At 45.6% G+C, this 25,958-nt stretch overlaps 1 protein-coding gene across 2 annotated transcripts; it reads left to right on the forward strand.

Annotated features, from left to right (window-relative positions):
- The first annotated feature begins 11,874 nt into the window (after positions 1 to 11,874).
- ANXA8L1 (annexin A8 like 1) lies at positions 11,875 to 25,720 on the forward strand. 2 transcript variants are annotated; one of them, XM_050898868.1, is made up of 13 exons: positions 11,875 to 11,964; positions 12,079 to 12,125; positions 16,384 to 16,474; positions 16,741 to 16,835; positions 17,939 to 18,052; positions 18,689 to 18,779; positions 19,411 to 19,490; positions 20,122 to 20,181; positions 20,722 to 20,815; positions 22,610 to 22,705; positions 22,953 to 23,011; positions 23,867 to 23,989; positions 25,335 to 25,720. In XM_050898868.1, the coding sequence occupies exons 2-13, from the start codon at positions 12,105 to 12,107 to the stop codon at positions 25,389 to 25,391; spliced, it is 981 nt and encodes a 326-aa protein (XP_050754825.1). In that variant the 5' UTR covers positions 11,875 to 11,964; positions 12,079 to 12,104; the 3' UTR covers positions 25,392 to 25,720. The 2 variants fall into 2 exon arrangements, with proteins under 2 accessions (XP_050754825.1, XP_050754827.1); XM_050898870.1 differs by lacking the exons at positions 11,875 to 11,964; positions 12,079 to 12,125 and adding an exon at positions 13,717 to 13,761.
- Positions 25,721 to 25,958: the final 238 nt, after the last annotated feature.

Genomic DNA, 25,958 nt, shown 5'->3' on the forward strand with positions numbered 1-25,958 from the left:
GCCAGCCTATCACTGGCATGTAGCAGCTGAGTGGCCCTTTGTCCATGCTGGTGTCCTCCTGCATCCTGCTGAGCCTCTGGGCCATGATTCTTGGGTGCAGACCGTGTGCTTCTTTATGATAGAAATAGAGGCTCTGCAGAAATGTTCTAGGTCCTGTGACTCAGAACACTTCACACTGGAGGTATACACTTTTCCCTCTGATGGCAGAGGGATACGGATTTAGAGCATGAGTCTTCCCAGAGGGCACAGGGGAACAAAGCAGTCAAGACATATCCACACATAATAAACATGCATGCGTTTGACAGAGGTTACTAAATAAAGCGACTATTTCCTTATTGATCATGGCTCATGCACTGTTAGGGTAAAATACTAAGTGCCCTCAAATATTTTTTAGTCTCCATTTTTTCAGTACACAGGAAGATGTTTTGAGCTGAAAAGAGGAGTCCCAAGATTCCCGTTCATCATCAAAGGCATATTTGGCCAAACAAAACCAATGGGAAAATATGGCAAGCATATGTGGGAGCTCATCCTCTTCAAAAACACAACTGTGGCTGCTTTGTGTCTCTCTTTTCTTGTGCATCAGGAATAGCTTAGTTAAAAGTGAACGTGCCTAGAGGTAGGGGTTAGTCCTGGTCAGCTTTAGGGTTTTTTCTATTCTTTTCTGGATTTCTGATCCACCTGTGTAACGTGCGTTGGGATCTTCAGTGATAAGGGGATGCCAATGCAGCAGTGAGGCTGTTGGGTCTGGTTCCAACTGGGAAATATTGCAATGTCCTCAGCAGACAGGTGCCTTCAGAAAGTAGTTAATAACCCTTACAAGCCATTGTCATCATGATGGCAGACTTGGGTCTGCCGTGGGTGACCAGGAGCCACCTGCTCCAGGAATGCACACAGCCCGTGTCTGAGACACTACGAGTGACAGCCCGTCCACCAGCACAGTCATAGAGACCCTGGTGGGGTCTGCCTCTTCCCAAGCTAGCAGGTACAGCCAGGTACTACTGGTGCCTCGCAGCATTTGTCCTTCTCTAGGGGACAAAGTGGGCAGGGAGAAATTGTAGTTCTCTGCAGGCTCTGGAGTTTCCCAGCCCTCTGTCTATTTTTGCCAATACTAATGGTTTGCATCGCTGAAGTGACTCACAGGTCAAAATAGGAAATAGCTCATTTCCCTCCCGGCCACACACAGGAGTGAAGGAGCAGGTCTGCCTCTAACCCAGGCCAGCTGGACCCAGCACCGCCCTGGGAAGAGCAGGCAGGATGCTTCCCAGGTGGCCTCAGGCAGCAGCTCTGCCATGGTCTCCTGGAAGGTATATCTGGAGGGTGAGTTTTCTGCATCCCTTATGAATCCTGTTGTTCTTCTTTTCCTGAGCTGTGCACAGGTGGTGGCTTTCTGCTCCCCGGGGGCCTGAGCTGCAGCCTGCTGGTGCCAAGAGGGGCTCTGAGGAGCTGACGGAGTGCCCCTGGGTTCACCAACTCTGCAGAGTCATTTTTGTGGGGTGGCACAGCCAGCACTAAGCCTTTCCTTCCCTCTTGTGATGCTACTGCAGGCACATCAGGCTATGGCTGTTTCTCTGGCCTCCGTTTTGTGCCTCAGTTTCCCTTGCTGTAAGGACAGAGCCCAGCTCTGGCTGTTTGAACTGTACAGCTCAGCACTCCTGGCCAGGCAGTTTCTGCAGCTGTAGCTATGGTGGCTCCTCTCAGACTCAGCAGCTGCCAGCTTTCCTCTCTGGGTACCTTTGCAGCTCCCCCTGGGGCAGAGGGAAGAGGCGGGAGAGACTCCTGATGCTGGCCATGCACATGACTCATGTCTGGCATTCCAGTATTTTTGGTAGTTCAGGAGCAGCCCCAACTCAACAGCAGGAAATAAGTGTAAAAATAGCCTGTCGGTGTGTTTGCAGCCAAGCAAAGTGCATGATGTCTCTCTGCCAGGATCTGGCCCCAGCAGCCCCTTTCCTAACTGGCTCTTGGAGAGCTGCATGCAGAGGACGAGCTGTGGAGAAGCACTTGCCTCTGCAAGTCTGCTGCTGCTCAGACAGCGAGCTGAGGGCAAATGTCAGCCCTCAGAGCCCGTTGGCTTGTTATTGTAGGGTTTGTCCAGTGAGGGCTGACAGAGCCTGCTGTGAGACCCAAATGGATGCCAGCCAGGAGATGCTCCTTGGCAGGGCTGTCACCTGCGGAAGGGAGGCCACTGCACACAGGCACGGGGACATTATGGCACATGGCACCACCCCAGAGTGGCCATTTGGACTGCGTCCCTCTGACAGCGCTCAAAGCTCTGGTAAGGGCAGTGCAGGGCTCTCCGGGGCTGAGGAGGGGGACGGCGGCCATGGTGGTCAGGGAGGCAGGCCTGGCCGGACTGCCGCTGGAGGGCAGGACTCGACAGCCTATTTCCCACAGCGGAGCAGCCTGCTCGGACTTCTCCAGAGCCGAGTGGGAAATCGGCATAGCTTTAAAACAAAAAAAGTCTGTTTCAAGCTGGTTTTGCTGTGGAAACCCTGCTTAAAACCGGCAGTTCCAGCTCCAGCAACAGCGTCTTCTACTGCCCACAAAGTGCACGTGCTGTCCAGGTGCCCTCTGTTCTTCTATCCTGCCAAGGAGCAACTCCCTGGCTGTAAAACGTGTAGGCCACATCGCTGCCATTCTCTCTCTGGTCCTCCTCACCTTCACCACTGACCAGCATCTGTCTGAGCCACCATGAGCATGAGGTCCACATGCTGAGCTGGGGCTTGCACAGTTACTAAGCAAGGAGCCGCTTACTGCTGGAAATAATGTGCTCACCCTGGTAGATCAGGTTGCTTTTGTCCATAGCGCTGCATGCCTGTAATCTTAGAAGGGAGTTTATGCAGATGCGCATCTATGTGATTGAACTGCTTCACATAGACACACACGCACACAGACTCACATCAGGAGAGAGAACTGCCTTTTGATAGAAATGGAAATTGGAAAAGGGAATTGTAAAAGTCCCCTGGGATGAGAGTTTTCATTTGTTTCCCAGTTACCATTCACTTAGGATGCAATGCAGTCTTTTGCTGCTCATACAGGAATTGCCCAAGTCTCTGCTCAGATTCCCAAAAGCTCATAGGACCAGAACCGGACATGCTGACCTAAAAAAAGCAATCCTCCAGACATCACACAGCTTCTGCAGCAATGCGATGCTTTCCCTAATGCCCAGCATTGGAGAAGATGACTGTCTCCTAAGCCAACAGCATCTATTGTTATGCATCTTGTACCAAACTAGCTCTCTGCAATTAAAAATGGTCTGATGGCTAAAGGCTCCCACTAAGTTTCAGTTCTTGGACCGGGAAGGATTCAGCATTTCTGGGCTATTCAATAGCAGAACCACAGCTAGATAACTGCAGCCTGGTAATCCCACTGCTCAGTGCTCTCTCTTTCCACTGCAGACTGACCCACAAAAGAAGCTTGGGACAGGCCTCGGGGCTGCCACCTTTCCTCCTTCCAGCACTCATAGACCTCTGCCACTACCGGTCCCTCCTCAGCTCCTTCCATGCTTAGTCTCTCTTTCCAGGCTCTTCCCTTCACCTTCCTCAGAGCCACTCCTTCCTTGGCCATGCCCCTGCCTCTTGCAGCCTCCATGCAGAGCCAAGCTGGTAATGCGGCAGTGTGCATGAGCCCATGCTGTGTTTTCTACACTGTACTTCATACAGGCATACTCACTGGTGAGCTGTGACCTGGTTGTTATATCACTATCAAAGAGACACAGATCAGCCCTGAAACATGTGCTGAGTAAAATCCTCCAGGCGAACAAGCCCTGACTATCAGTCCTCTTCTGTTCTTGCACCTAACTGAGCTGATCTATGAGCTGATGACAATGATTCCATGTCTGAAATGTTCAGCCCTCATTTATGACCTTTGTGGCAGAAATGTTCAGCCCTCATTTATCACCTTTGTGGCAAAAATTGGCGCTGAAAATAACCCACAGTTTGGGACACAAAGTAGTCTGTTGAGGCACGAATGAATACTTCGTGCCATTCTGCAACTGAGACACTGTGGCGCTGTGAGTCTGGCTCTTGGGAGAGCTTGTTTTGATTTCTCCCTCTTTCCATGACCCTGAACCCATCCTCTCTGGTTTGACCCAGTGGACTCTAATCACCTCAGTATCACAGAGGGGCTGGTCTTAGATCACCCACCCATACCTGGCAGAGGTCTCCAAGAAAAAACTTGGAAGATTTTCAACTAACACAGCTAGACCACAGCCCTCAGCTTAAGGAGAGCTGGCTGTTTCAGCAGCTATTTTTAGTGCCTTTAAAGCAAAAGTCTTCTCTGTTATAATATTATTTGCCGGGTTTTCTGTTATTGTTACTACAAAAACAATTTGTGAAATATGTTGGTTTCTCGTAGAAAGCAACAGCCATTGTGTAAGCGCACAATAAAATACAAAAACAAATAATTCCTCCTCACATATTCCCAGTAGCTGTGAATTCGTCAATGGGTCCTAGAAGCTGGCATCGGGGTGAGGGGGAGGATGTATGTGTCCACATTGTTGTGAGATTTGGCTCAGCAACCTGTCTATACCTTGAATGACAAATTGTCACAGGCAGACCCATTTATCAAAGCCTTGCTCCTGCCCAGGAGCACAAGTGAGTGCTCACGTAAAGTGTCCTCAGTGGTCTGCTTAGGTGGTGAAGATCATAGGTACTTGAGTAGAGTCTGAATGCCATGTGCCCAAGAGAGGAAAGCAATACTTCATGTCTCTTTGCCTCTTTTCCTTTGTCAAGATTTTGAGACACAAATGCCTTTGCTATGCCCACCAAGACATCTGAATGTACACAGATAGAGGTCTGTATACCAATTGCAGTGTTACCGGCGTAACTGGCATGGCCACAATGACTTCACTAGTGTCACTGCAATTCTGCAGCAGTGGGAGGGGAACCAAAGTCAACCAAAAGGCCATGGGTCTGGCTCAGCGCTCACTGAAATCACTGGGAGACTTTCCACTGGTTTTACAGGTGACAGAAGAACACAGAGAAACATGTGCACCTGATGAAAAAGTTCTTCCTAGTGTACCAATACTATACCCGTTTCTTTTGATGACAATATCATGATAACATCATGTCCTAATAGTCTGTGAGCTCTTTAAACCAGCGATTGGTCTTTGGCTCCCTACTTCTTCAAACTCAACAGGGCCATGATCTGAAGGTCATGATCTGAAGTGAAGTGTTTTAGGCCCTTGGTACTAGCACCCAGACACAGTACTACTATGCAGTGGTCCCAGACTGTGCCACTGAGCAATTAGAAGCCATCATTCCTAGCCTTGCTGAACTAGTAGCATGTCATGGAGCATGCTCCAGGATGCTGTCTTCAATGTAGCCAGCTCTAGGCTGGAATATGGCCACTTCAAAGCTCAAGGCAAATCTAGCTGTAGAGAAGGACGTGAAAAAGAGCACTAAATGCAATCAAAATGAGATATATATGCAGACAAGGAGTCAATGCCAAAGCTGGATGTTCCCCGAAGCACTAGTATTACCTCTAATTTTACCAGGAAATCAGAAGTGACACCACGTTCTCTTGTTTTTTAACCTTAACCTCCTTCAGCACAGATCACTCCACAATGCTTGAACTCTGTGTGGATCTCCAGTCATCCAGATGCAGCTGCTACTTTTGGGGCAGTACTGCATGATCAGCACCAAGGTGAGCCTGGGACAGGGGCTGCTGGATCAATTCCTGCCACAGAGTGAAGCAGGTCAGTAGGGGCTACAGAGGATGGCATCAGGTGGTGGCCCCTGGTCCCAGCTGTGTCCAGCCTATCCCAGCCCTCAGCAGGACAGCAGGATTTCTGAAGAGTTATTATTGTCTCCTGTCCCTAACCAAAGGCTCCTCTCTCCTCTCTGAGCTAGGTAGTGTGTGATTTGTGGCTCTTGGCTGTATAATGATATTGGTAGATACATTGGCTGATCAAGAAGGCTGGACACCTACATTGTACACCATGCTAGCAGTCTAACAAATCTGCTATTTTTCTACCCTTAGTAAAAGTAATTTATGTCTCCATCACTACTAATAAGTGTGTAAAAGCTGGAGAAAAGCATATCTTACCAAGAAAGGCTTTCTGACATGTGAATCAATACAAGCAGTAAAGGGTATGTTGCTGCCTTGCTACGAACAGCTGGACTTCAGACACATCCAGGGACTTTTTCTCTTCTCCCTTAGGCTGCTCCATATCAGCCTGTCTCCATTGCAGGGTCATTTCAAGCAGCAGAACTGTCTTTAATTGTGTACAGACACTTGTACTTATTCCATCACGGACTACACAAAAAACAATCCCCATAGAGGTAGGCGGGGACATGCACAAAATATTTTACACGCAAGCATCCAAAGGCTTCCCGAATGCTGCCTACCACCTGCTGCTGGCATGTGAACTCCTGGCATCTGTCATGTCCCCATCAGACCCAAGTGAGCTGCCTTTGCCCATTTTGATTCAGAGGGTGCTTTCTTTGTTGGCCTTTGGGGTTAAACAAGAGCAGCAATTGCCTGCTTTGTGTGGGGAACGGTTGTTAGGGCGACTGGGAGGAATTCCTTGGCACCAGCACTAGCGCAAGAAAGGAATGAGCAGAAAAATGCTCAGCCAGAGTCAGAAGCAGAGCAGAGGCAGAGCAAGCCAAGGGGATGTGCTCTGCTGTGTTTGTGTTAGTGCCTCACCCTGGCTCTCCCACCGGCAGCACAGGGGCCCTGGGCAGCAAAGGTGCTCTGGAAAGGCGAAGTCGACACACCCTTCACTAACCTCTGCAAACCTCTGTGCAGAGTCCCCTGCAGCACTGGCTGTCCCCGCTGACCCCAGGGCTCGTCCTCCTGAGCTACGAAGGTGCAGAGGGGAATCAAGCCCTGAGTTTTTACTGTATTGCTGCTTCTGTGATTGAACACCCCCCACAACATATAGACGTGAATTTTCTCTTACGATACTTGGCACAAAGCTGCTTGCGGTAATAAAGGAAACTTGGAAAATTAAGCTGCACTAGTGATTTTCAAACAGAAATAATCCTATTTTGGGGTAATTTTCACTGTGAAAGATGGTTCAAAGGCACAAGAGGAAAGGGCAGGCTGAGCAGTGAGCTGCCAGATAGACGAGTACAACTTTTTTAGGCTTTAGTGACTATTTTTGCATTACAGATGCTCTCCTTGCTCAAAACTGCTGCCTTCCCCATCTGCTCGTTTTCCCCAGCTCACACCTCTTTCATAAGCAGACAAGAACTTTTTGTTTGGATTGGCTTGCTGGCAAATTTACACAGCTCTCCCATATAATGATCTGATTTCAGGTGATGGTGAGCTGATTAGTAGATGTAAGGGCATTTGCTCTGAAGAATTGTGAGGGCATTCAGCTGCTCATATCCATTTAAGTAGTGATAAACAGGAAGAACAGGAGAAAAAAAAAAGGGAGCAGCAGCAGCAGCAGGAGCAGCAGCAGGAGCAGCAGCAGGAGCAGCAGCAGGAGCAGGAGATAGTGCCTGGTTGCTGGACTAGTTTGCATAGCGGCTTAAAATTTGCAGGATGAAACTAGTGTAGTTTGCATAGTAAGAGAGTGTAAGCCTGTCTGCAAACATAGCTGCTGGGGCAAGAGACTGATCTAAGTCACTGGAAGGCAGGGCAAAGTGTTGTTAATAATGGGTGTAGAGCTAAAGACTTGTAAGTAAGGGGGTAATGTCCAGACTTGGAAAGCATAGTACTGCATGAGTTTGGTGATTTCTTTTATGCATAAAAAAAATCCTGCTGTTTGCTGAACTGGGTCCTCATCAGAGCTACAGTTCTACATGGTATTGCTTACAGAATGGATTGGAGAAAGTTATCAATTTTTTAGCCTTGTAGCAGAATATCTCTCTCCTGTTTGGTCTGAGGGGTATGCTCTAACTTCCTCAAATTTAAGTAGTTATGTTATACGATTATCAGATTATTGCTTTGCACAAAAGTATTTCTGTGTGTTTGGTCTGTTGTTTCCACAATGATTCCACTTGATTTCCAAGTTCCTGGCTGAAAAACCAAACAAATACAAACTTTGGGGTGAAATTCCCAATGGGCTGTGCTGTTCTTGTTAGGCTTGAAAAAGTTCTATTAGAAGTGAAAGCCATGGAGTAAGTGAAATTGCTGAGCAGTTGAGAACCTGGTTTCCATAAGCTTTCATGTTCCAAAGTAGTCAGCTCCTGGCCTGAAACCTTCCAGGCATAGGGCCAGACTTTACAAACCTACAGATGGGAAAGGGGAAAAGGGGGCTTCCTCTGCACCCAGAAGACTTTAGTCATCCTCAGTCTAAATTAGAACATCCTTTAGACTGCTCTTATTCAACCTAAAACAGAATAGCTAGAGCTTAATGGGTAGTAAAAGCTTCTTGAAGTAATGTCAGTAATACAACTTTCTAAGGCGATCAGCACCTTTTTGTCATGTCTTAAATATTTTGGGGGTTTGAAAAAGGTTGAGCAAAATCCTGCTTGTGATTTCTTTTATAAGTTTCCTTATGCTGGTTGAGTATGTATCAGGGGCAGCTCCAATGTCACTGATTCAAGCTTGGAAAGTCCCAAGGATGGAGTCAAGAAAAGCTAAGTACGCTGGTAGCTTCTTCATTTTGTCTAGCTGAAAATTGATTTGGACCAAATGCCTTAAAAATGCACAAACCAAACCTGATTATGGTGCATGTTCTTCTTCTGCTGGAGGTTCCTGCCCACTCTTGCTGGCCGATGGCTGTGCCGGGCCTATCAGCAGGAGCAGGGACTCTCTGAAAGCCTAGAGGAGGCCTGTGGATGAGGCTTCAGAAAGATTCACTGTGCAGACACTCTGCACTTGACCCACTGCCCAAGTATTCCTCCTGTAGATAGCTGAGAGGTGACTGTGTTTTGTGGGGTATCACAGTAAGTAAGAGTCGGGCCACTGAAGAACATCAAAACAATCAACAGGTAGACAACGCTGCTAGGATTGAAGTGGCTCAGGTAGATCTGGACTGGCAGCATAAGGGTGAATTATTTATGGCTCAGTGGGCCCATGACACCTCAGGCCGTCAGGGAAGAGATGCAACATATAGATGGGCTCGTGATCGAGGGGTGAACCTGACCATGGACACTATCGCACAGGTTATCCATGAATGCGAAACATGCGCTGCAATTAAGCAAGCCAAGCAGTTAAAGCCTCTTTGTTATGGAGGACGATGGCTGAAATACAAATATGGGGAGGCCTGGAAGATTGACTATATCACACTCCCGCAAACCCACCAAGACAAGCGCCATGTGCTTACAATGGTGGAAGCAATCGCTGGCTGGAAACATATCCCGTGCCCCATGCCACCGCTTGGAACACTATCCTGGGCCTTGAAAAGCAAATCTTATGGCGACATGGCACCCCAGAAAGAACTGAGTCAGACAACAGGACTCATTTCTGAAACAATCTCATAGACACCTGGGCCAAAGAGCATGGCATTGAGGGGGTATATCACATCCCCTATCATGCAGCAGCCTCTGGAAAAATCAAGTGATATAATGGATTGTTAAAGACTACATTGAGAGCAATGGGTGGTGGGACCTTCAAACATTGGGATACACGTTTAGCAAAGGCCACCTAGTTAGTCAACACTAGAGGATCTGTCAATCGAGCTGGCCCTGCCCAATCAGAACTTTTATATGCTGTAGAAGGTACAGTACAAGCAGATAGGATCACTGTCTGAGTCAAATTCTAACCACCTTAATACAATGTTGGGCAGAATTTCTGTTGACAGTCTTGTTAGTGCATTTGGAGTTCACTTTCCAAAAAGGAGTATTACCTGAAATGCAAAAATGGCCTCTTGGTAGGGGAGGGTGTGGGATCTGAGACAGTGAGGCTTGGGAGAACCCATGCATCATCTTCTGCCCCTTTTCTGAAGTTTTGCATGTTCCTGAGGGTAATCACTGAGCTATATTGTGAAGTTGTGCCTTACATAGCTTTACTGGTGCTGTAAAAGATGTGTGTATCTCTGGTACACAGTAGTAAAGTGCATGAACCATGGAGAAGCTCGCTCATATGCACAGCATGTGTGTTAAGGGAGGGACAAGAAGTGTAGCGAAGATGAGTCTGTTCGTGTTTAAAGCTGCTCAGTTTAACAGCATCTGCGCAAGCACAAGGGATATTGGACTGTAGTGTCTGCCTCCTGCTCCGTTGGCCTGTGGGTGCCGACTGCTCTGGCCTGTGTTAAGACTGTGCAGCGCTGCTCTGAGCCATGCTGCAGGGTTCAGGTTCTCCAGACCTTTCCTAGCCCATCCATATTGATTTCTTAAAATCTGGTCAGTGTTTCTTTGCATTAAAATCCCCTGTTTTGTCCCTGCGCAGCCTTTTTAGTTCATGCTGGCAAGAATGACCACTTGGGCTTTTTCCCATTTTCTGTCTGGTTTGGTCTCTGCTCCCCTCTGTGACCTACAACTGTTTGCTGTAACTGCGGTTTTCTGTCTAGAAGGGCTTCTTTGTCCTTGGAGTCCTGAAGAAAGCTGACCTCCATGGCAAGCTGACCCAATTAAATCCCAACACAGGGAAAAGACATATGTAGCCAGCCAGGCACAGCCTTGGGATCCAGCAAAAGCAAATCCAACCTGCTTGTGAATCCACCTTACCCCCAGGAGGAATGAAGGACAGCTCATGAGCTCTTCTTGCTGTGTGCTGTTGGTGAACCTGCCTTGCAAACGTGGCTGGAAACCAAACCAGTGCAGACCCTAGCGGCATGCTTATTATGCCAAGGGCAATGCCTCCTCCTTCACAACTTGCCCTCGCCATATGATGGATGTGTTTGAGGCAGCAGCAGCTGGCACAGCTCGTTCTTTTGGGAATAGCCAGGGCAGCTTCCCAGGCCATCGGGGACCCTGCTGGGTTAAGTGAAATAGCAGAGTGTAGGAAGGAAGTAAGAGAGGCCCATAGTTTGGTGTTTACCCAGCGTCCCATGTGGGTCTGTAAATGTGAGAGGGGACAAAGCTCCTGTATAGTAAGGGTTAAGATATAGCTGGTGGGAACGTTTCCATCAGGGCAGCTTTCCATTTAAAATAAATAAATAAATGCTGGCACGGGTGAATTCTGACAAAAGTCTAGACAGGAAAATACTGCTATGACCATAAGATATTTCGGCTGATTTCACAGAAACATTTCTCCAAATTAAGGCATTAAGAGCTGTTCAGCTCTTTTTAAAACAAACACAAAAAGGGGAAAAAAAAAAAAATCACACTCCACTCCTAAGCCTTAACATGTCACAGCAGCTAGTGCAAGCGCTATGACAACTTTGCTGGGGTTGACATTACTGAAAGTTGTTAGCCTTAAATGTGCTGGTCCTATGTTAGCCTAGAGATGCTTCTTGACTCATGCCATGCAAGTCTAGGTATGGGATGGGGGGGGACCTCCCAAGTCTCTGTACAGTCTGCTGCTTTATTGAGCTTTACTGTAAGGTGTAGGACATGTATGGTGTGGGGCGTGGCTGTGTTTGTGGTGTCGGTTTTTTTTTTTAATAAGCTTTTTTGAAGGAAGGGAGGTTGAGGAGGGTTTGTTAAGTTTCTAGAGTCTTGTTTTGCTGTGTTGCAGACTGGTAGAGATAGAAAGAGTCGGTAATAATGAGCGAGTGGTTTATTCTGTTGTAGCAGAACTCACTGAGTCTCAGTGGAGTTTTATGCTGAGAAATTACCTGGTTGTAATTTGCATGTTGTGTCCATGCCAGAGGCCAAAATGTTAGTAGTGAAGGGTGTGTGTGGGGAGAAGCAGTGGAAAAATTACAATGAGCTTTAGTCAACGGTGTTGAATGTCAGGCTCCTCACAAGGGAAGCCTCGTTTATTAAGCAACTTGATCTCTCCGTGTGAGATCATATGTGAAAAACAGGTTGAGCCATGTCTGAGGGCGTTGCCCCATGGAATTTGGAGATAAGGATTGTTTATACCTGCATGTTCCCAGCACAGAGAGGCCAGTTACATTCTGCAGCTTCCAGAGGGAATAAGCCTCCTGAGGAGTACAGTTATTCCAGTTTTTTTGTGGTAAGTTTATTGAAAAGAACTTTTGTTTCTTCCTCTTCTCCCTCCACCCCCTTCAAATCTCAGATTCTGTACCTAACTGTGTGGTGTGATATGTGTGGTTTTCTTCATCAACAGACCCAGGTATCACTACTGAGACTGCAATGGCATGGTGGAAGGCTTGGGTAAGTAGAGGAAATATTGAAGTAAGACACCCTGATTTTTTTGGCACCATAATAAGGTAACTTTTAAGTTGCATCAGGCACTGTGTGAGAATGAGATGTTTCCCCTTTAAAAATCAGCAAGACCTATTTACTTGTTTTCTGACTATAAAATAGCATTCAGCACTTCAAAAACCTTGATTAAGGAAGGTGTTAACATGATTGCTGGCTTTAAGAAGAAGAGCAGACTCTCCCTGGTCCTTCAGTTGAGTGGTGTAGGGGGGTGTTTGTGTGCCTGTGTACATGACGAGACGGTACCAGGGAACAGCAAAGTTACACAGCTGAGGTCTGCAAGCTGCGGGCTCCATGTCTGCTCTCTTCTCTTGTGGCAGTGAGTTCAGGGCGCTGGTTTGTCCCCATTTTGGTCCCCAGTTGTGCTGGCAGGCTGTGGTCACAGAGGGAGATGTGGTCAAGCCACAGTGTCTTTTTAATATTGCGACGACAATGTGGACTTGAACACCCTGTCTGTCTGCTAGAAGCCAGAAATGCCGTGTATGTTCTCAAAACTCTTGTGGCTTTGGGAGGAATGTGGCAGGATGGGGGTATGCTCATGGGGTGCACTGAGGCAGCCTCCAGGGTACAGCTCAGGCCAGGTGGCAGGCAGCTCTGGTGATGTGCGCAGCTCTGCTGCCATCCATGGCAGCTCTCCCATTAGCCTCTGTGGAAGGCCAGGTTTACCCCCAGACTTTATCTCCAGATAGCTATAAGCCAAAGCCTGGAAGAGACATGCTGGAGACATGCGATGGCAGAGTACTGGTAGAGGTCTTCTTTCCCAGCCCCTGACCAGCACTGCTGCCAGTAGTGCACAGGCTTTCCCTGGATTGCTTTTGTCTTCTTTGTGGAAAGATTTGTCTGAGAGCCCCCCTACTTCTTGTTGTGAAGACGGCTTCATGTTTCAGCAGCCTGTGCCAGGGGTGAGCCTGCACCGAGGCTCCAGTGCTGCTGCTCCTCTCTCAGCTGGGGCATTGGCAGTCCTGGCTCTGGTGGTTGAGCAGGGGGCAAAGGGCTTCTGCTGCCACATGCCAGCAAGGGCACCCGGGAAGTGTAGGAGAGTTGTCTTGCAGTGTATTATATTACCTCAGGTGCAATACATCACCAAGGAGTGAGAAACCAGTTTGCATGGACACGACCATTTTTCAGGTTCTCGGGTACAATTTTGCAATCGAGGGGTAGGAACTGGAGAAAACACCAAACCAAACCAAAACACCTTGTGGGGTGGGGAACACCAAGCTAATTCCTACTTTCCTTCAGTAGGCTTCAGATAGGAAACTCTCCTGATCTCAAAACATATCGTGATCTTTTTTTTTTCCCCCAGAAAGATTGTAATCTTCCTTTCTGCTGATTTCCCTCTGCCTCCCTATTTCCTTTTGGAAGTTTAGTATAGTAAAATGGATGTTTTTCCAAAGCTTGGAGTAGCTCTCACTTTAATTTTTCCCTTTCTGCTGATCTGTTCCCCGCTACCCCCCAAGCTGGAAATCATTTGAAAACTTAGAGTGAGAAAAGAAGGAGAAAAGCCCTTGAAAGCTCCAGCGATCTCTTACCTTTTGGTGTTGTAGGGAGTGGAGGCATGAGAAGAAGATGAGAGGGCAAAGGAAGGATGGTAAATAATTGTTTTAGTTTTCTAAACCCTTCATAAAAAATACAGTTCAAAAGCAAAAAGAATGAAAAAATGTGAAACTTTTTCAGAAACTTTCCACTGAAAAACCCCAGTAACCCCACCTGTCCCCAAATTCCAGCTTTTCAATAAACTACTGTTTAGGTTTGAAAATATTTTGGTAGGAAAACTTTCAATCCCCGTCCCCTTCATTTATAGGTAAAACTTTTCAGAGCATCAGCTGTAAGGTACGCTGATTCCATTGCTTTTGTGCCAATTATTCATCTTCACATGAGACTTACACAGACGCCTTGAGTGGTTTCTGTTAGGTAATTGTAGGATCAATTCGTCTGGGAAACAAGACCAAACTGAACAGGGTTTCTCTGGAAACCTGTTGTGATTGTACCTGTGCCGGAACAATTATGTACACAGAGAATGAGGTGTATGAGTGCGTCATGAATGTGCTACTTGAGCCAGGATGGGCTGTAAAAGTTTATTGGAATTAGTACCAAAAAAAGACCATTGTTTAATTTGTTTCCGCTGCCTCCAAATGAAAGCTCAGCTTTGCACTCCCTCTTTCACTGATTCACCAGGTACGAGTCCAGAGTGTTTCTTTCACATGGTCCTTGCATGCAGCTAGAGAGGATTGTCCATATTTTTCAGAGCAAAATCAGATGGATGAGTGTACCCTGCTTTCCAGGGCAGTTGTGATGGTGCTGGCTGACTTCACAGAGGACCAGAAAAGGAGCAGTTGGAATGGTCCTGCCAGCTCAGCCAAACTCTGTTCCAGGCTGATGACAAACTGTTGGGGGTGGCGGTGCTTTAGTCTGTCACTGTTCTTTCTGCAGTGACAGCTTCAACCACAGCCTTAAACTTGCTGCTCAGTAATCATTGGGATTCAGAGCTGCATCTATTGAGAGGTTTCGTGTTGACACCATCTGCTTCACAGCTGTTCTTTCTGCTGGGAGCAAGGTGTGGTAGCACAGAAGTCTGTCTCTGTGCTGGCTGTAAAGCAAACTTCTCCAGATCTTGCTGAGTGATGAACATGCTGCCTCTCTCAATACTCATCATTGCTTTTTGGTTGCTTGTCACTGCTCCCAGAGCTTGGCTGGCAAAGAGGCCGGCATGCAAACATGTGGTAAAGCACTTGACAAGGACACCTGAGCTGTTTGCCCGCAGCCAGCCTGAGCATCTGTGCAGCACAGTGTGGGCATACTTCAGCTGCAGTTCTAGGCTAGACCTGGCATTTGTTGACAGACACTCCTGAGCACACAGCCATTAATCTTCCAGCCTCTCATTAAAAGCCGGGAATGCAGGTCCTGAAAGGGATTTCCACAAGCTTTTGTACCTGGCAAGGATCGCTTGAAGGCTTTTTTCTTTAGGGAGGCTTTTTTCTCTGGGGAGGACTTGGATGACCTGGAAGGACTCTAGAAGAAGAGGGGTAGAGCCCTCTTTCACACAGGAAATAAGAGCAGAAGGGCTTTGTATCATAGTAGGAGGCTGCTGGGTGGCACTTGGTGGTCCATGTTATGCAAGTCAGACGGGACAACCATAGTGATTCCTTCTGGTCTGTAAGCTCTGATTTGAAGGTGCTTTTTATCTGACTGTGAAGCCACCCCCATTGAAAAATCCATCAGGTCATACTGATACCATTAGTTCAATATTAACCTATCCCTGCAAGTAAATTTATGAGACTATAGTATTTTCCTGGGGCAACTTAAATCTCTCTACTGCTAAGAAAGAGAAAATTGCATCCATTGTTGGTAGCAAGTGGTGATGACTCTTTATGCCTAACCACTCACGTACTCCCCTGTTGATAGGACCTTATTGTTAGAGATGTGTCAATATATTCAGGCCAGTCCCTTGACTAACAGCTTTTGTTAAATTGAAGCTCTTAAGCCTGGGTTCTTGTTGATGGCCCTACTACCTTGTGGTGACTGGAATAAGTCGCAGCGTGTCTTTCTGCCCTGGGACTCTGGCACTGGCAGCGCCTTAGGGGTCTGTCTGGAGGATTCCTGTGTAGTTGGCTCTTGGTTCAGGGGAGAACATCAAACCTGCACTCCTCCAGATGGATCTCTTCCTTCAAAGTAGTCTCTTGGCCCAAATCCTTCCAGTGGAGATGCTTCCTTCTTGAAACCAGCTGTGCAGAAGTGCAGCAGCAGCAGAATAAAGCTGCTACTTAGAAAAATTGTCTGTGAGAGCATGACTATTCCATGAAATCAAAAAACTATGCGTAAAAACTACCCTGCACCAAACCACTGGGACATGCAGTATGATACAATGGCATACATGCTGTGAAGCATTGTATTTAAGGGGTGAATAGGAAAGTCTAGCCTACTTGGCTTTTTCTGCCAGACTGCCGGCACCTAATGACTGTTGCAGCAGTGTCAGTCATGCTTTGCACTTCATGTTTCTGCCAGGAGCTAAAGGCTGGTACAGGCAGGTGGAGGCAGGGAATTTGTGTTCTCTTTGGAGCTCTTCTCTGCTGAGAGGTTTTGAACCAATCCCTCCACTTTTCTGTGGCTTCCCCATGTGTAGGCAATGAATAATATTAATGTACTTTCAAAATACTTTTTCTTCAGCTGATGAAAAGCAGTGGTGAAAAGTCCCGTATTTTTCTTCTTTCAGAGTGAAGCAGAGGGCACGTCCGTGATAGGTGCTTTAAACTTTGACCCCGCACCTGATGCTCAGACTCTGTACAAGGCCATGAAAGGGCTTGGTGAGTTGACTCCAACCACATGTGTAAATTCTATGTTCTGCTTATAATTGCCAAGTTGAAAGCCATTCCTTTAAAAAAAAGTGGTATCTCTGGCTGCAATTTTCTTATGTGGAAAATTAAAAATTAAAGTTTCTTCAGTACATACTTAAACTTCTACATGAAGGCAATGAACTAGGGAAGGTTGTCTGAATATTTGAATTGGGATTTTGGACTAGTCTCAACTTATTCTGTGCACAGTGTTTATGGCTTATTGTTGCTCTCCACAGGGACTGATGAACAAGCTATAATTGATGTCCTAACCAAGAGGAGCAATATGCAGCGTCAACAGATTGCCAGATCCTTCAAAGGACAGTTTGGAAAGGTTCTTCCAAAACAAAGCCATATTCAGTCACTATTTCACTGCATGCAGGATATAGTAAATGGGTGTACAGTTCATCCTGCAAGCATAATGCAAATAATATGCAGGTCTTCTGCAAATAAGTAGATTAATATTTATTTATAAGGCCTGAGGTGAATGTGTGAAATTAATTTTTGGTTGGAAAAACTGGTTTTCCCCCAAAGATTGTAAATTTTTTTTTTTTTGTAAAATGCATTTTGACCAGAAATAGTTTTTAAAAATCTATTTCAACTTAAAGTGTAACTTCTAATTGTTTTTGAAGCTGTAACAAAAATTGATACCTTTCTAAGTGGCATTTTGAGTAAAATATTGTTTGGTTTGGGGCCCTTTTAAATGCCAAAGAAAGTTCAATTTAAAGACTTAATTACATTTGTTTGGAAATTCTGAAAATGAAAACAAACTGCGGTTATTGACAACCATGTTTTCCTGTGGCTACCGTTCTGTCTTTGATAAAATCTTACTTTTATTGGGAAAACTTTTCCACCAGCAAACTCTGCCACCAGCCCTACTATGGAGTCTCCAGTGACCCTTGCTGGAAAGGGGACTGCCACGCAAGGGCCTCAGAAAGGGAAGCAAACGTGGGGTGGGGGCAAGTATGGGACAATGAATAGAGTGCTTGCATCCCACTAAAACAGGGTGAGTCATACCCTGAAAAAAACTCTATTATAGTGAAGTCTGTCTTCAAACAGACTGCATGCCTGATTCTGCAAAAGTCCTGGGTGCAGGCTTTGGGAATCAGCTCTGTCTGAAGCTACATCCCTTGCTCAATTCAAGGCCTTCAGCTGCCTGGTTCTGCTCACTGAGTAAAGCAGGGTGCGGGAAGATTTTAATCTTCCCTACTCTGCTGCAGAATTAATTAGTACCTCAGAGAAGCCTGAGTATTGGGACAACAGGGAAGGTGGAAGGACCTAGACAAATCCCATTTTGGATTTAGGTATCTTTTTCAGTCTCAGGACCTTTTCTAATAAACTATCAATGCAAACCTGTCATTCAGCTTCATTGCTGTAGGCCACGGGGATGATCCTGTGAGGCTTTTTATGTAACCGTGTGATGCATGGTTTTAACAGGATCTGATTGAAAGCCTGAAGTCTGAACTGAGTGGCAACTTTGAGAGGCTCATTGTAGCTCTCATGTACTCCCCATTCAAGTACGATGCCAAGGAGCTCCATGATGCCATGAAGGTAAGCGAATTGCATGCTGATATTTAAGTAGTAGCACAGATACAGTGCTAATTTCTTGTAACTGTGCTTATTAATGCAAGTGGTAATAACTGGACTGCTACATGATTAAGTTTGTTATTAGCAGTAGCCTTTGAGAAATAGTTAATTGTACTATTAATGCATATTCTGGGGGAAAATGCTGCTTTAATATTTAGGGCTGTATAAGAGTTTCTGTACATATGTGTCTCATAGAGCCTGGGGAAGGCAACAGCAAAACTAAATTCAGCTTTGGCAGGGAATGAACATCCACAGATTACAATTTTCAGTTAAACATACCTTCGCTGCTTTCTGCAGTGCCTCTCCTGAATGGAGCTCAATGACACAAAGCTACTGCCCTGGTGCCCCACCTGAGACATGAAACCTTTAAGAAATTAAGAAGTGGTGGTGCGTGGGCCAGGCTGGCGTTGGCTGGGATCCTACCTCTTGATAAAGTGTCCTTTCAGGTTTCAGCTGCAGAGAGGTGTACTAAAATGGTACAGCTTAATGCTTTGCTGCCATCCGACTCCTCACTTGACCATCCTTCTCTAGCAATAAATTACACCCCATGACTAGATGCCTTTCTCCACCTTTATTTCTCCACTATGTTTTCTATTAAAGGGTGTGGGAACAAGTGAAGGTGTTATTATAGAGATCCTGGCATCCCGGACAAAAGCACAGATCAAAGAGATAATCAAGGCGTACAAAGAAGGTAAAGTGCCTGGGGCTCTGATTTGTGTAGTCAGAGCAATGTGACTGCCTGATTGCACAGCAGGAATGGTGTTGCCAACTAGCACTGTCAGCAGGAAAATAGGATTTTTAAAAGCAAGAAGGTGCAACCTAACTCTGCTTTCAGCCTGGCAAACAGAACATGGCTATGCTGAGAGAATTTGAAAATCCCTTTCTAAGTCTCCATCCAGCTACAGGAAAAGGTCAGCAAATCACAAATTTGGTTCAGCTTGGCCACAAAGGCTATTGTCAGAACGCAAACAAAACTATAGCTATGCACTTGGCTTTTTCTCCCCATTAAATACACTCTAGATGGGAATTTGTCAAATATGTATTTGTAAATATTTGATGTCTCTTTGGTCCCTTAAACTATATCTCTAACATTAGCTCTGTGTTTATGCCTTGGACATCAGTGGAGCTAGTGACTCAGTCGGATGCAAATGCTGACCTGGGTATCACTTGAGGGTGTGAGCTGCTCTCAGCCCTGTTTTTTTTCCCTAGCAAACTTCTTGACTAGTGTCAGGCTATTGTGTGTCCTTGGGTGACTGGTAATATCCTGACTATATCACCCAAATAACAAATCCTTCCCTTGTCTTTCTCTTTCCCTTGAGTAGAATACGGTTCTGATCTGGAAGAAGACATAAAATCGGAAACAAGTGGCTACTTTGAACAGATTCTGGTTTGCCTTCTTCAGGTAATGCTAGAGAAGAGAAATGAGGGTATAAAGATCTTCATGTTTTTCTAGTCTTTTTTTCAAGAAGACGTGCAATTAAAGAGGCAATACAATCATGATCACCAGGATAAACTGCAGAGACAAACATGTCGCTTTGACTGGCTCTGTGCTTCAGCTTCAGTGTGACAGAAGCAGGGAACCCTCCCTCCATTAGCAGTAGTAAGAGAGCTGGGAACTCTGTCATCTCTGCTGCAGGGAGACACCTCACTTTTACATACGGAAAGCCATTGCACTCTACAAGAGTCTTAGAAAACACTGCCCCTCAACTATGATTCACCTGTGTTCCAGGGTCTGTACCCTCAATGCTGAGTGCATTTGGATGCATTTATCCTATCATGTTTTCCAAATTTTCCTGCCTAGCAGCAGAATAACAGCAATTTTTTGACTCCACTTCATATGACTGATTTCAGAGCCTTTCAGTGAAGCAGTTAGCACTTGTGCTGTCTGAAACATTACTGCTTGAGTACTCTGCAGAAATAGATAGCTGAGAAGGATAATTGATCTTTGCCCAGAATGTACGCTGTGATCCTTATCTTCCTTATGGAAGAATCTTCTTGAGACAAAATGGTTACCTTCCTTTTTCTTCTCATAGGGTGAGAGGGACAATGCCACTCTCTATGTGGACACAGCACTGGCTCTTCAGGATGCACAGGTACTCTCAAAAGCCTGTGATCAGTGACATGCCTGCATCCCACCTGTCTTGAACTTCAGAGTGCTTCAGTGGGCAACAGAGTCCTGGTCAGCAGAGGGTTGGAGCCGCAGTAGTTTGGGGAGGGGTGGTCTTCAAGCGGAAGCAACTTGGGGATCTTCAATTTTGCCTGCACTGCTGAGCCTTGCTGTTCCAAAGAGGAGTGATGCGAGCTGGGCTTGGGCTCAGCTGCTATTGATACGTGAAAGTATATGGGTATGGTGGAGTGGGACAGCAAAGAATAGGGAAGAAACCTCAGGAGTATTGTTGGCTGCTTCAGCTGCTGCAGGAGGGATGGAAAGGGTGGAGGTAGTGGCTGCTCCAATTTGACTAGAAGACACGGTCAAGGGTTTTCATAATCAATCATTCTAGGAGAGTCTAGTTCACACAGTGTTTTAGGTTACTTCAAACCCCTTTACCCTAGTAGTGCCTTAAGCCAAACTCTGTTCCTTTACCAGCTGCATGCGTAGAACATCTCTCTAACAATTGTGTGTTAAATTACAGACTCTCTATGCTGCTGGGGAGAAGATACGGGGCACTGACGAGATACAGTTCATCACCATCTTGTGCACAAGGAGTGCCACACACTTGCTAAAAGGTATGGAGCAGAGCCCATGCTCCCAAGCCTCTGAAATGAGAAATCACTCTAGCCAAAAAGAAGAGGCAAGGCTATAGATGGGAGAGATAGATGGTCAGAAATAAGTCCCTGAGTCTGTATCCTAATCCTTGGTCACTCAGTGACCAAAATCTGCCACCAGCTTTTGTGAAAACTTGTGAAGACTTAGTGCTGCTTAAAATCAAGTGGCTTATCTAGGAGTCCTTATACAGTGGTGATGGGTGAATGGTATACCTGTTTTTATAAACCCAAGAGGGAGAGAGTGAGTCCCTTTCTAACCAGGTAGGAGCATGCAGTGGACAGACTCATGACCCCTTGGATGTGGGTTCCTCTGGGAAAAAATCACCAAAAAAGTAGCTGGTTATTCAGTGCTGGAGAATCACGGGGTGCACCCTGCATTTCTGCCCCAGGTTCTTCTGAGGGCATCAGAGGCTGCTGGGAGGGAAGACACTAACCCAGCTCCAGCTAAGGGAGCCCTCAGCTCCCCACTGCCCTGTGCAGCAGAGACCTCGCCTTGTCATCTCAAGACTCTTGAGGCAGTCCGAGGCTCTGACTAACAGATTTTGTGATGTCAGCTGAATCTGAGCATATCAAGTACTGTGTAAATCAGCTGGACCTAAACTGATAAATTTAGCTAGTGATAAATTAGGTATGCCTGAGCTTTTTCAAGCTGAGGTCTTCTGAGGCTGTTTTCTAGGCCCTGGAGGCCAGCTCCCCCTTGCGTTTCAAATTTAATCTCCTAGCATCGCTTAGAAAACAAAAAAAAAATGTGGTCTCTAGTCTTTGGCTGTGTCTACCTTTAAGAACTGAATTTCAACTAGTTGTTGTCAGCATGCAACCAATCTTTGGGACCTACTGTATCAGCAAGCAAGGAATTTCATCTGTGCTACGGCAGCCTGTAACTGTTTATCTTTAAAACTTGAGTGTAATTGTTGCAGCTAATTTTTTTTTTTTTTTTTAATACGGAAAGTAGGCCTGAGTTGAGAAGGTTGTACCCATCTGTCTATTCTGTGGTATTGCCTTTCCCCGAAGTATCTGAGTGTTAATATTTAGGTATCTGATCTTGAATGCTGAGCAAACTTCATTAAGATGTCCATTGCATTACATAGCAGTTTTCCTTGTTAGTCTGAAAGCTAGGAATCAAAACTGAGATCTGTAATTCTGAACCCCGGAGTATCCAGAGTGTGAACAACTACTCTGTTGCTGAGCTTTTGTTAATATGGGAGTTCAAATATCTTGGAATCTGCACCTATATTTTGCTCATCTTTTCTGAGTTTTTTTTTAAATTGTGTTTGAAATAATAAGTTTTACCAAACTGTTGTCATCATTTAAAAGTCCAAGGACCATGAGCAGCATAGTCCTAGATTTAATTTGATTTTATTTTTGCTCCTGAAGTTAGTGACAAGGAGTGACACACACAAGACCAAATGATAGAGTTGTGCCTAACCTTCTGTTGTCTGCTTCATTTCTGTGGTTAAAGACAGTGATGAAGGGTCAGATTTCCAAATGAATATGAGGTGACTGAACTTGCATTTTCAAATGAAGGCAGGGAATTAAGACCCATGGATGGGTTGGGTTTTTGTGAACCTTGCCATCCATCTTTGCAGCTCATTTCTGGGCTTGACTAAAGCCTGCTGAAGTTGGTGTAAATGTGGCCATTGCTTTAGAGAGATCTGTGTTTTCATGTTGCCACACAAGCAATACCTGTAAAAATTGGGCACAAAATGCCTGAGCAGTTGCTTGGTAAAAAATTGAAGTTCTTTGTGTTTCAAACAGTGTTTGAAGAATACCAGAAACTGGCCAGTAAGAGCATAGAAGATTCTATCAAGAGTGAAACTCATGGTTCACTTGAGGATGCCATGCTGGCTATTGGTAAGAGTGGCTACGTTTCCCTTTCTTTTGTCAGAGTCTGCTGCCTTTTCTCCTGCAGCGGTTCACTGTTATGGGATGGATCTACTTTATAAAGATATCTGATAGGAAGTAAAGGGTACTTCTTAGGTAAGATAAACTCAGATCCCAGGGGCACACTGAATTAATGGAAAGCATGTTGAATCTCTGTTACCTGCTGCCCTGGACTGGAATTACCATTGATTCTTACTGAGCCTTTTTATATGCCTAGTGAAATGCACCAGGAACATCCGTTGCTACTTTGCAGAGAGGCTGTACCATGCTTTAAAGGTAAGACTCTTCATTGTAACATACTTGTTTTCATACTGGACTTAACTTGTAACCTGGCTTCCACCAATTCAAATTAGAAGAGCCGAGGTTTTGGTGAAATCCAGCAAGTTGCTGGTAATAGCGGAATCCCTTCAAACACCTTGGGTAGGAAAGTACCCTTTAAGCTTGAGATACCATGGGAGTCTGGCTTTTCTGACTTAGGAGTCTGCAAGGAGCCCAGTCCCACCTTCTGGAACATGGACAAAACTTCTGGAAGAGGCTTTTCTAGGATGTTGATCATGATGGAGTTTTGCCCATAATGTTAACTTAATGGACTAGACCACAGTATTTTCTTTTTAGGAAGCAATTCAAAGGCAGTATAAAATGAAAAGTGTTCCAAATGGGGACACATAAGGCATCTGCAGATTGTGCCCCTGTAACTCTTAACTGATATGTAAAAGATGTCAGCTCTCCCAACTTTGTGGAAAGCTGAGATAACTGACTCTTTTTGTTATGAGTGTGATCTTCATTTTCCTGTGAATGATTAAACAATATTGGTAGAAGCCAAGTGTTGCATGGGTGATGCTGCAGAAGGACTGTATGTATTCAGTGCCGACTTCCAATTCTGTAGCATGTTTGCTTTTGCATTTGACATGTGCAAAGACTTATAGCACACTTCCATGGCAGGCTTGTGGTATTGACAGTGGCCCCTGTGAGGGGCATGGGGGTTGGCCCTCCAGAAAGAGAAGCAGATGTGCTGCAGAACGTGTGCCAAGTGATGTTTGAGAGCTGACTCCTCCTGTCCTGAATCAGTTTGCAACAGCTTATCCCTTGAACACCCACTAACATCACAGACTGATATATCTGTTATTCCAGGGGGCTGGCACCGATGATGGGACTCTTATAAGGGTGATCGTTTCTCGAAGTGAAGTTGACTTAAATCTTATCAAGGCTGAATTCAAGCATATTGCAGGAAAGTCTCTCTCCAGTATGATTCTGGTAAGCAGCATCTTGATATGATGGTTCTTAGCCATCGCATACATTCCTAACCTGCCCAGCACTGTGGGATGCTTCCATGGTTGTTTTCAGTAAAAATGTCATTTCTGCTAAGATCATAGCTCTCCTTTACTAGGCCTATTAACAGTCGCCTCCTTGGGAAACATATATGCCTGAAAGGTGAGTCAGATTGTATGCCCTGTAAGTGACTTGGGCAAAGCCAGACCCGAGGAGAGACTGCTCCAGGTTTTTCATGGACCAGACTCTGTATCTGTGCAGTTCATGATCTCCTAGATGATTCGTTCAATCCTCCCTGTTACACCTTTCCCACACTGTTGTGCCGTTTTCTCCTCTCTCTCTGCTGTCCTTAACTACCTCAAGCCAGTGCCATGTAAGTCAAAACAGTGCTGGGTTTTTTTGTTTTGTTTTCTTTTTGTTGTTTGTTGGTTTGTTTTGGGTTTTTTTTTTTAGCTGACTTATCCCAGATGAAGGCCTGGTCTGTACTGTGGTGAGACAGGTTTAGAAACTGAACCTTGTCAAAGCTTATTGTAGCTTTTGAGGTTTGAGTCTCAGCTCTGAGTGAATGACCCTCCCCTGTTAGGGCTGAAATGCTGGGTTTTACCATTTGTCCTAAGGACTCTGGGACATTCCTCTCCCCCAGTGCAAATGGCACAGAAGCCCTATCCTTAGCAGTCCCCATGGGAAGTCTGGTTCTGTAATGAAGGCCCTCTCTTCTAATTGACGCTGTCAGTGTCTGTCATGTTGATTAATGATCAGTCTTCAAGGGTCTGTATGGAATATTCATTCCTTCTGAGAAGCAGAACTGGCTTTACACCTGTCATCACAAAACATTCAAAGGGAGCAAATTTTTTATCTAATGATATTCTCTGTAGTGCTTCTCTAGACCAAAATGCCCATATTTGTGGCTTTTTTAAAAATGTCATGTGTCAGGGCTAACTATACTGCCCTTTCCCTTCCTGTAGGAGAGATGCTACACAAATACCCAGGGACATAAAATCTGAACACAACAGGCTTGGTTGCTCTCACTTGTGCTGACTTTGTCTGTGCCGCTCTGTGGGATGGAGCCCTGATGAATTGCTCACCTGGATTCCACAGAAAAGAATTGGACTTGATAAATGTTATTTCAGGTGGCAGCTACAAGCCTCATTTCTCCGTTCACTTTTGATGGTGTGTCAGCTGGCAGTAACTCTGCTGAAGTCTGGCTTGCTCTTTCCAAAGTCCTTTTCTTGTGTGGGCATATTCCACACACTGACAAAGTCAGTGCTCGGAGCGTGCAGAGGAACTTCCACTCTCACCTTTTTTTTTTTTTATTTTTTTCTCCTGTCAGGATGACACCAGTGGCGATTACAAGACAGCCTTGCTGAATCTCTGTGGCAGTGACTGACAAAATCTAGGAGGAAGATGTTGAAATGGATACAGAGAGAAAATTAACAGTGAACAAGGGTCTGAAAATGTACATGCAGAAAATCTTTCCATTGATCCAAGTGGGGAGAAAAAGATGATCAAATTAATGGTCAAGATTTCCAAAGCTCTCTGGAGGATGTGGATGCTCTTTACACATTAAAAGCTATTCACTTCCCCAGCAGTTTTTCAAACACAAGTGGGAATGGGTTTTTTTGTTTCCATTTTTGTTCTGGGCAATTTCCCTTCTCTTTTAACACACCGTGAAGGGTGGCACTTGGACGTGAAATTAAAGGCTTTTTTAAACCCTCAGTAGGTGTTTCACAAGTCTTGAACAGCTCTACAAAGCTTGGGCTGTCCAGAAGCCTTGCTAACTTCACTAGACAAGCTGGTACAGCACCAACCATTTGGTGCTAGCAGGGTGGGTCTGGAAGGAGTCTCAGATATTAATGAGGCTTTAGGGCATGGGTCCGAATGGAGAATGGAGTCCTAGGGGGGCTGGTTTAGCAGCCTTATCTGCATAACTCGGGGGGGGGGGGGCAGGGAATGG

This window comes from Gymnogyps californianus, chromosome 6, assembly GCF_018139145.2.
Source record: "Gymnogyps californianus isolate 813 chromosome 6, ASM1813914v2, whole genome shotgun sequence".
Classification (NCBI taxonomy): Eukaryota; Metazoa; Chordata; class Aves; order Accipitriformes; family Cathartidae; genus Gymnogyps; species Gymnogyps californianus.

Bases quoted from the DNA above. Each gene is read 5' to 3' on its own strand.
- ANXA8L1 (XM_050898868.1), top strand. From the start codon at position 12,105: ATGGCATGGTGGAAGGCTTGG. The intron at 16,836-17,938 runs GTTCTTCCAAAA...TGGTTTTAACAG, and splicing joins TCAAAGGACAGTTTGGAAAG to GATCTGATTGAAAGCCTGAA. The intron at 23,990-25,334 runs GTAAGCAGCATC...TTCTCCTGTCAG, and splicing joins CTCTCTCCAGTATGATTCTG to GATGACACCAGTGGCGATTA.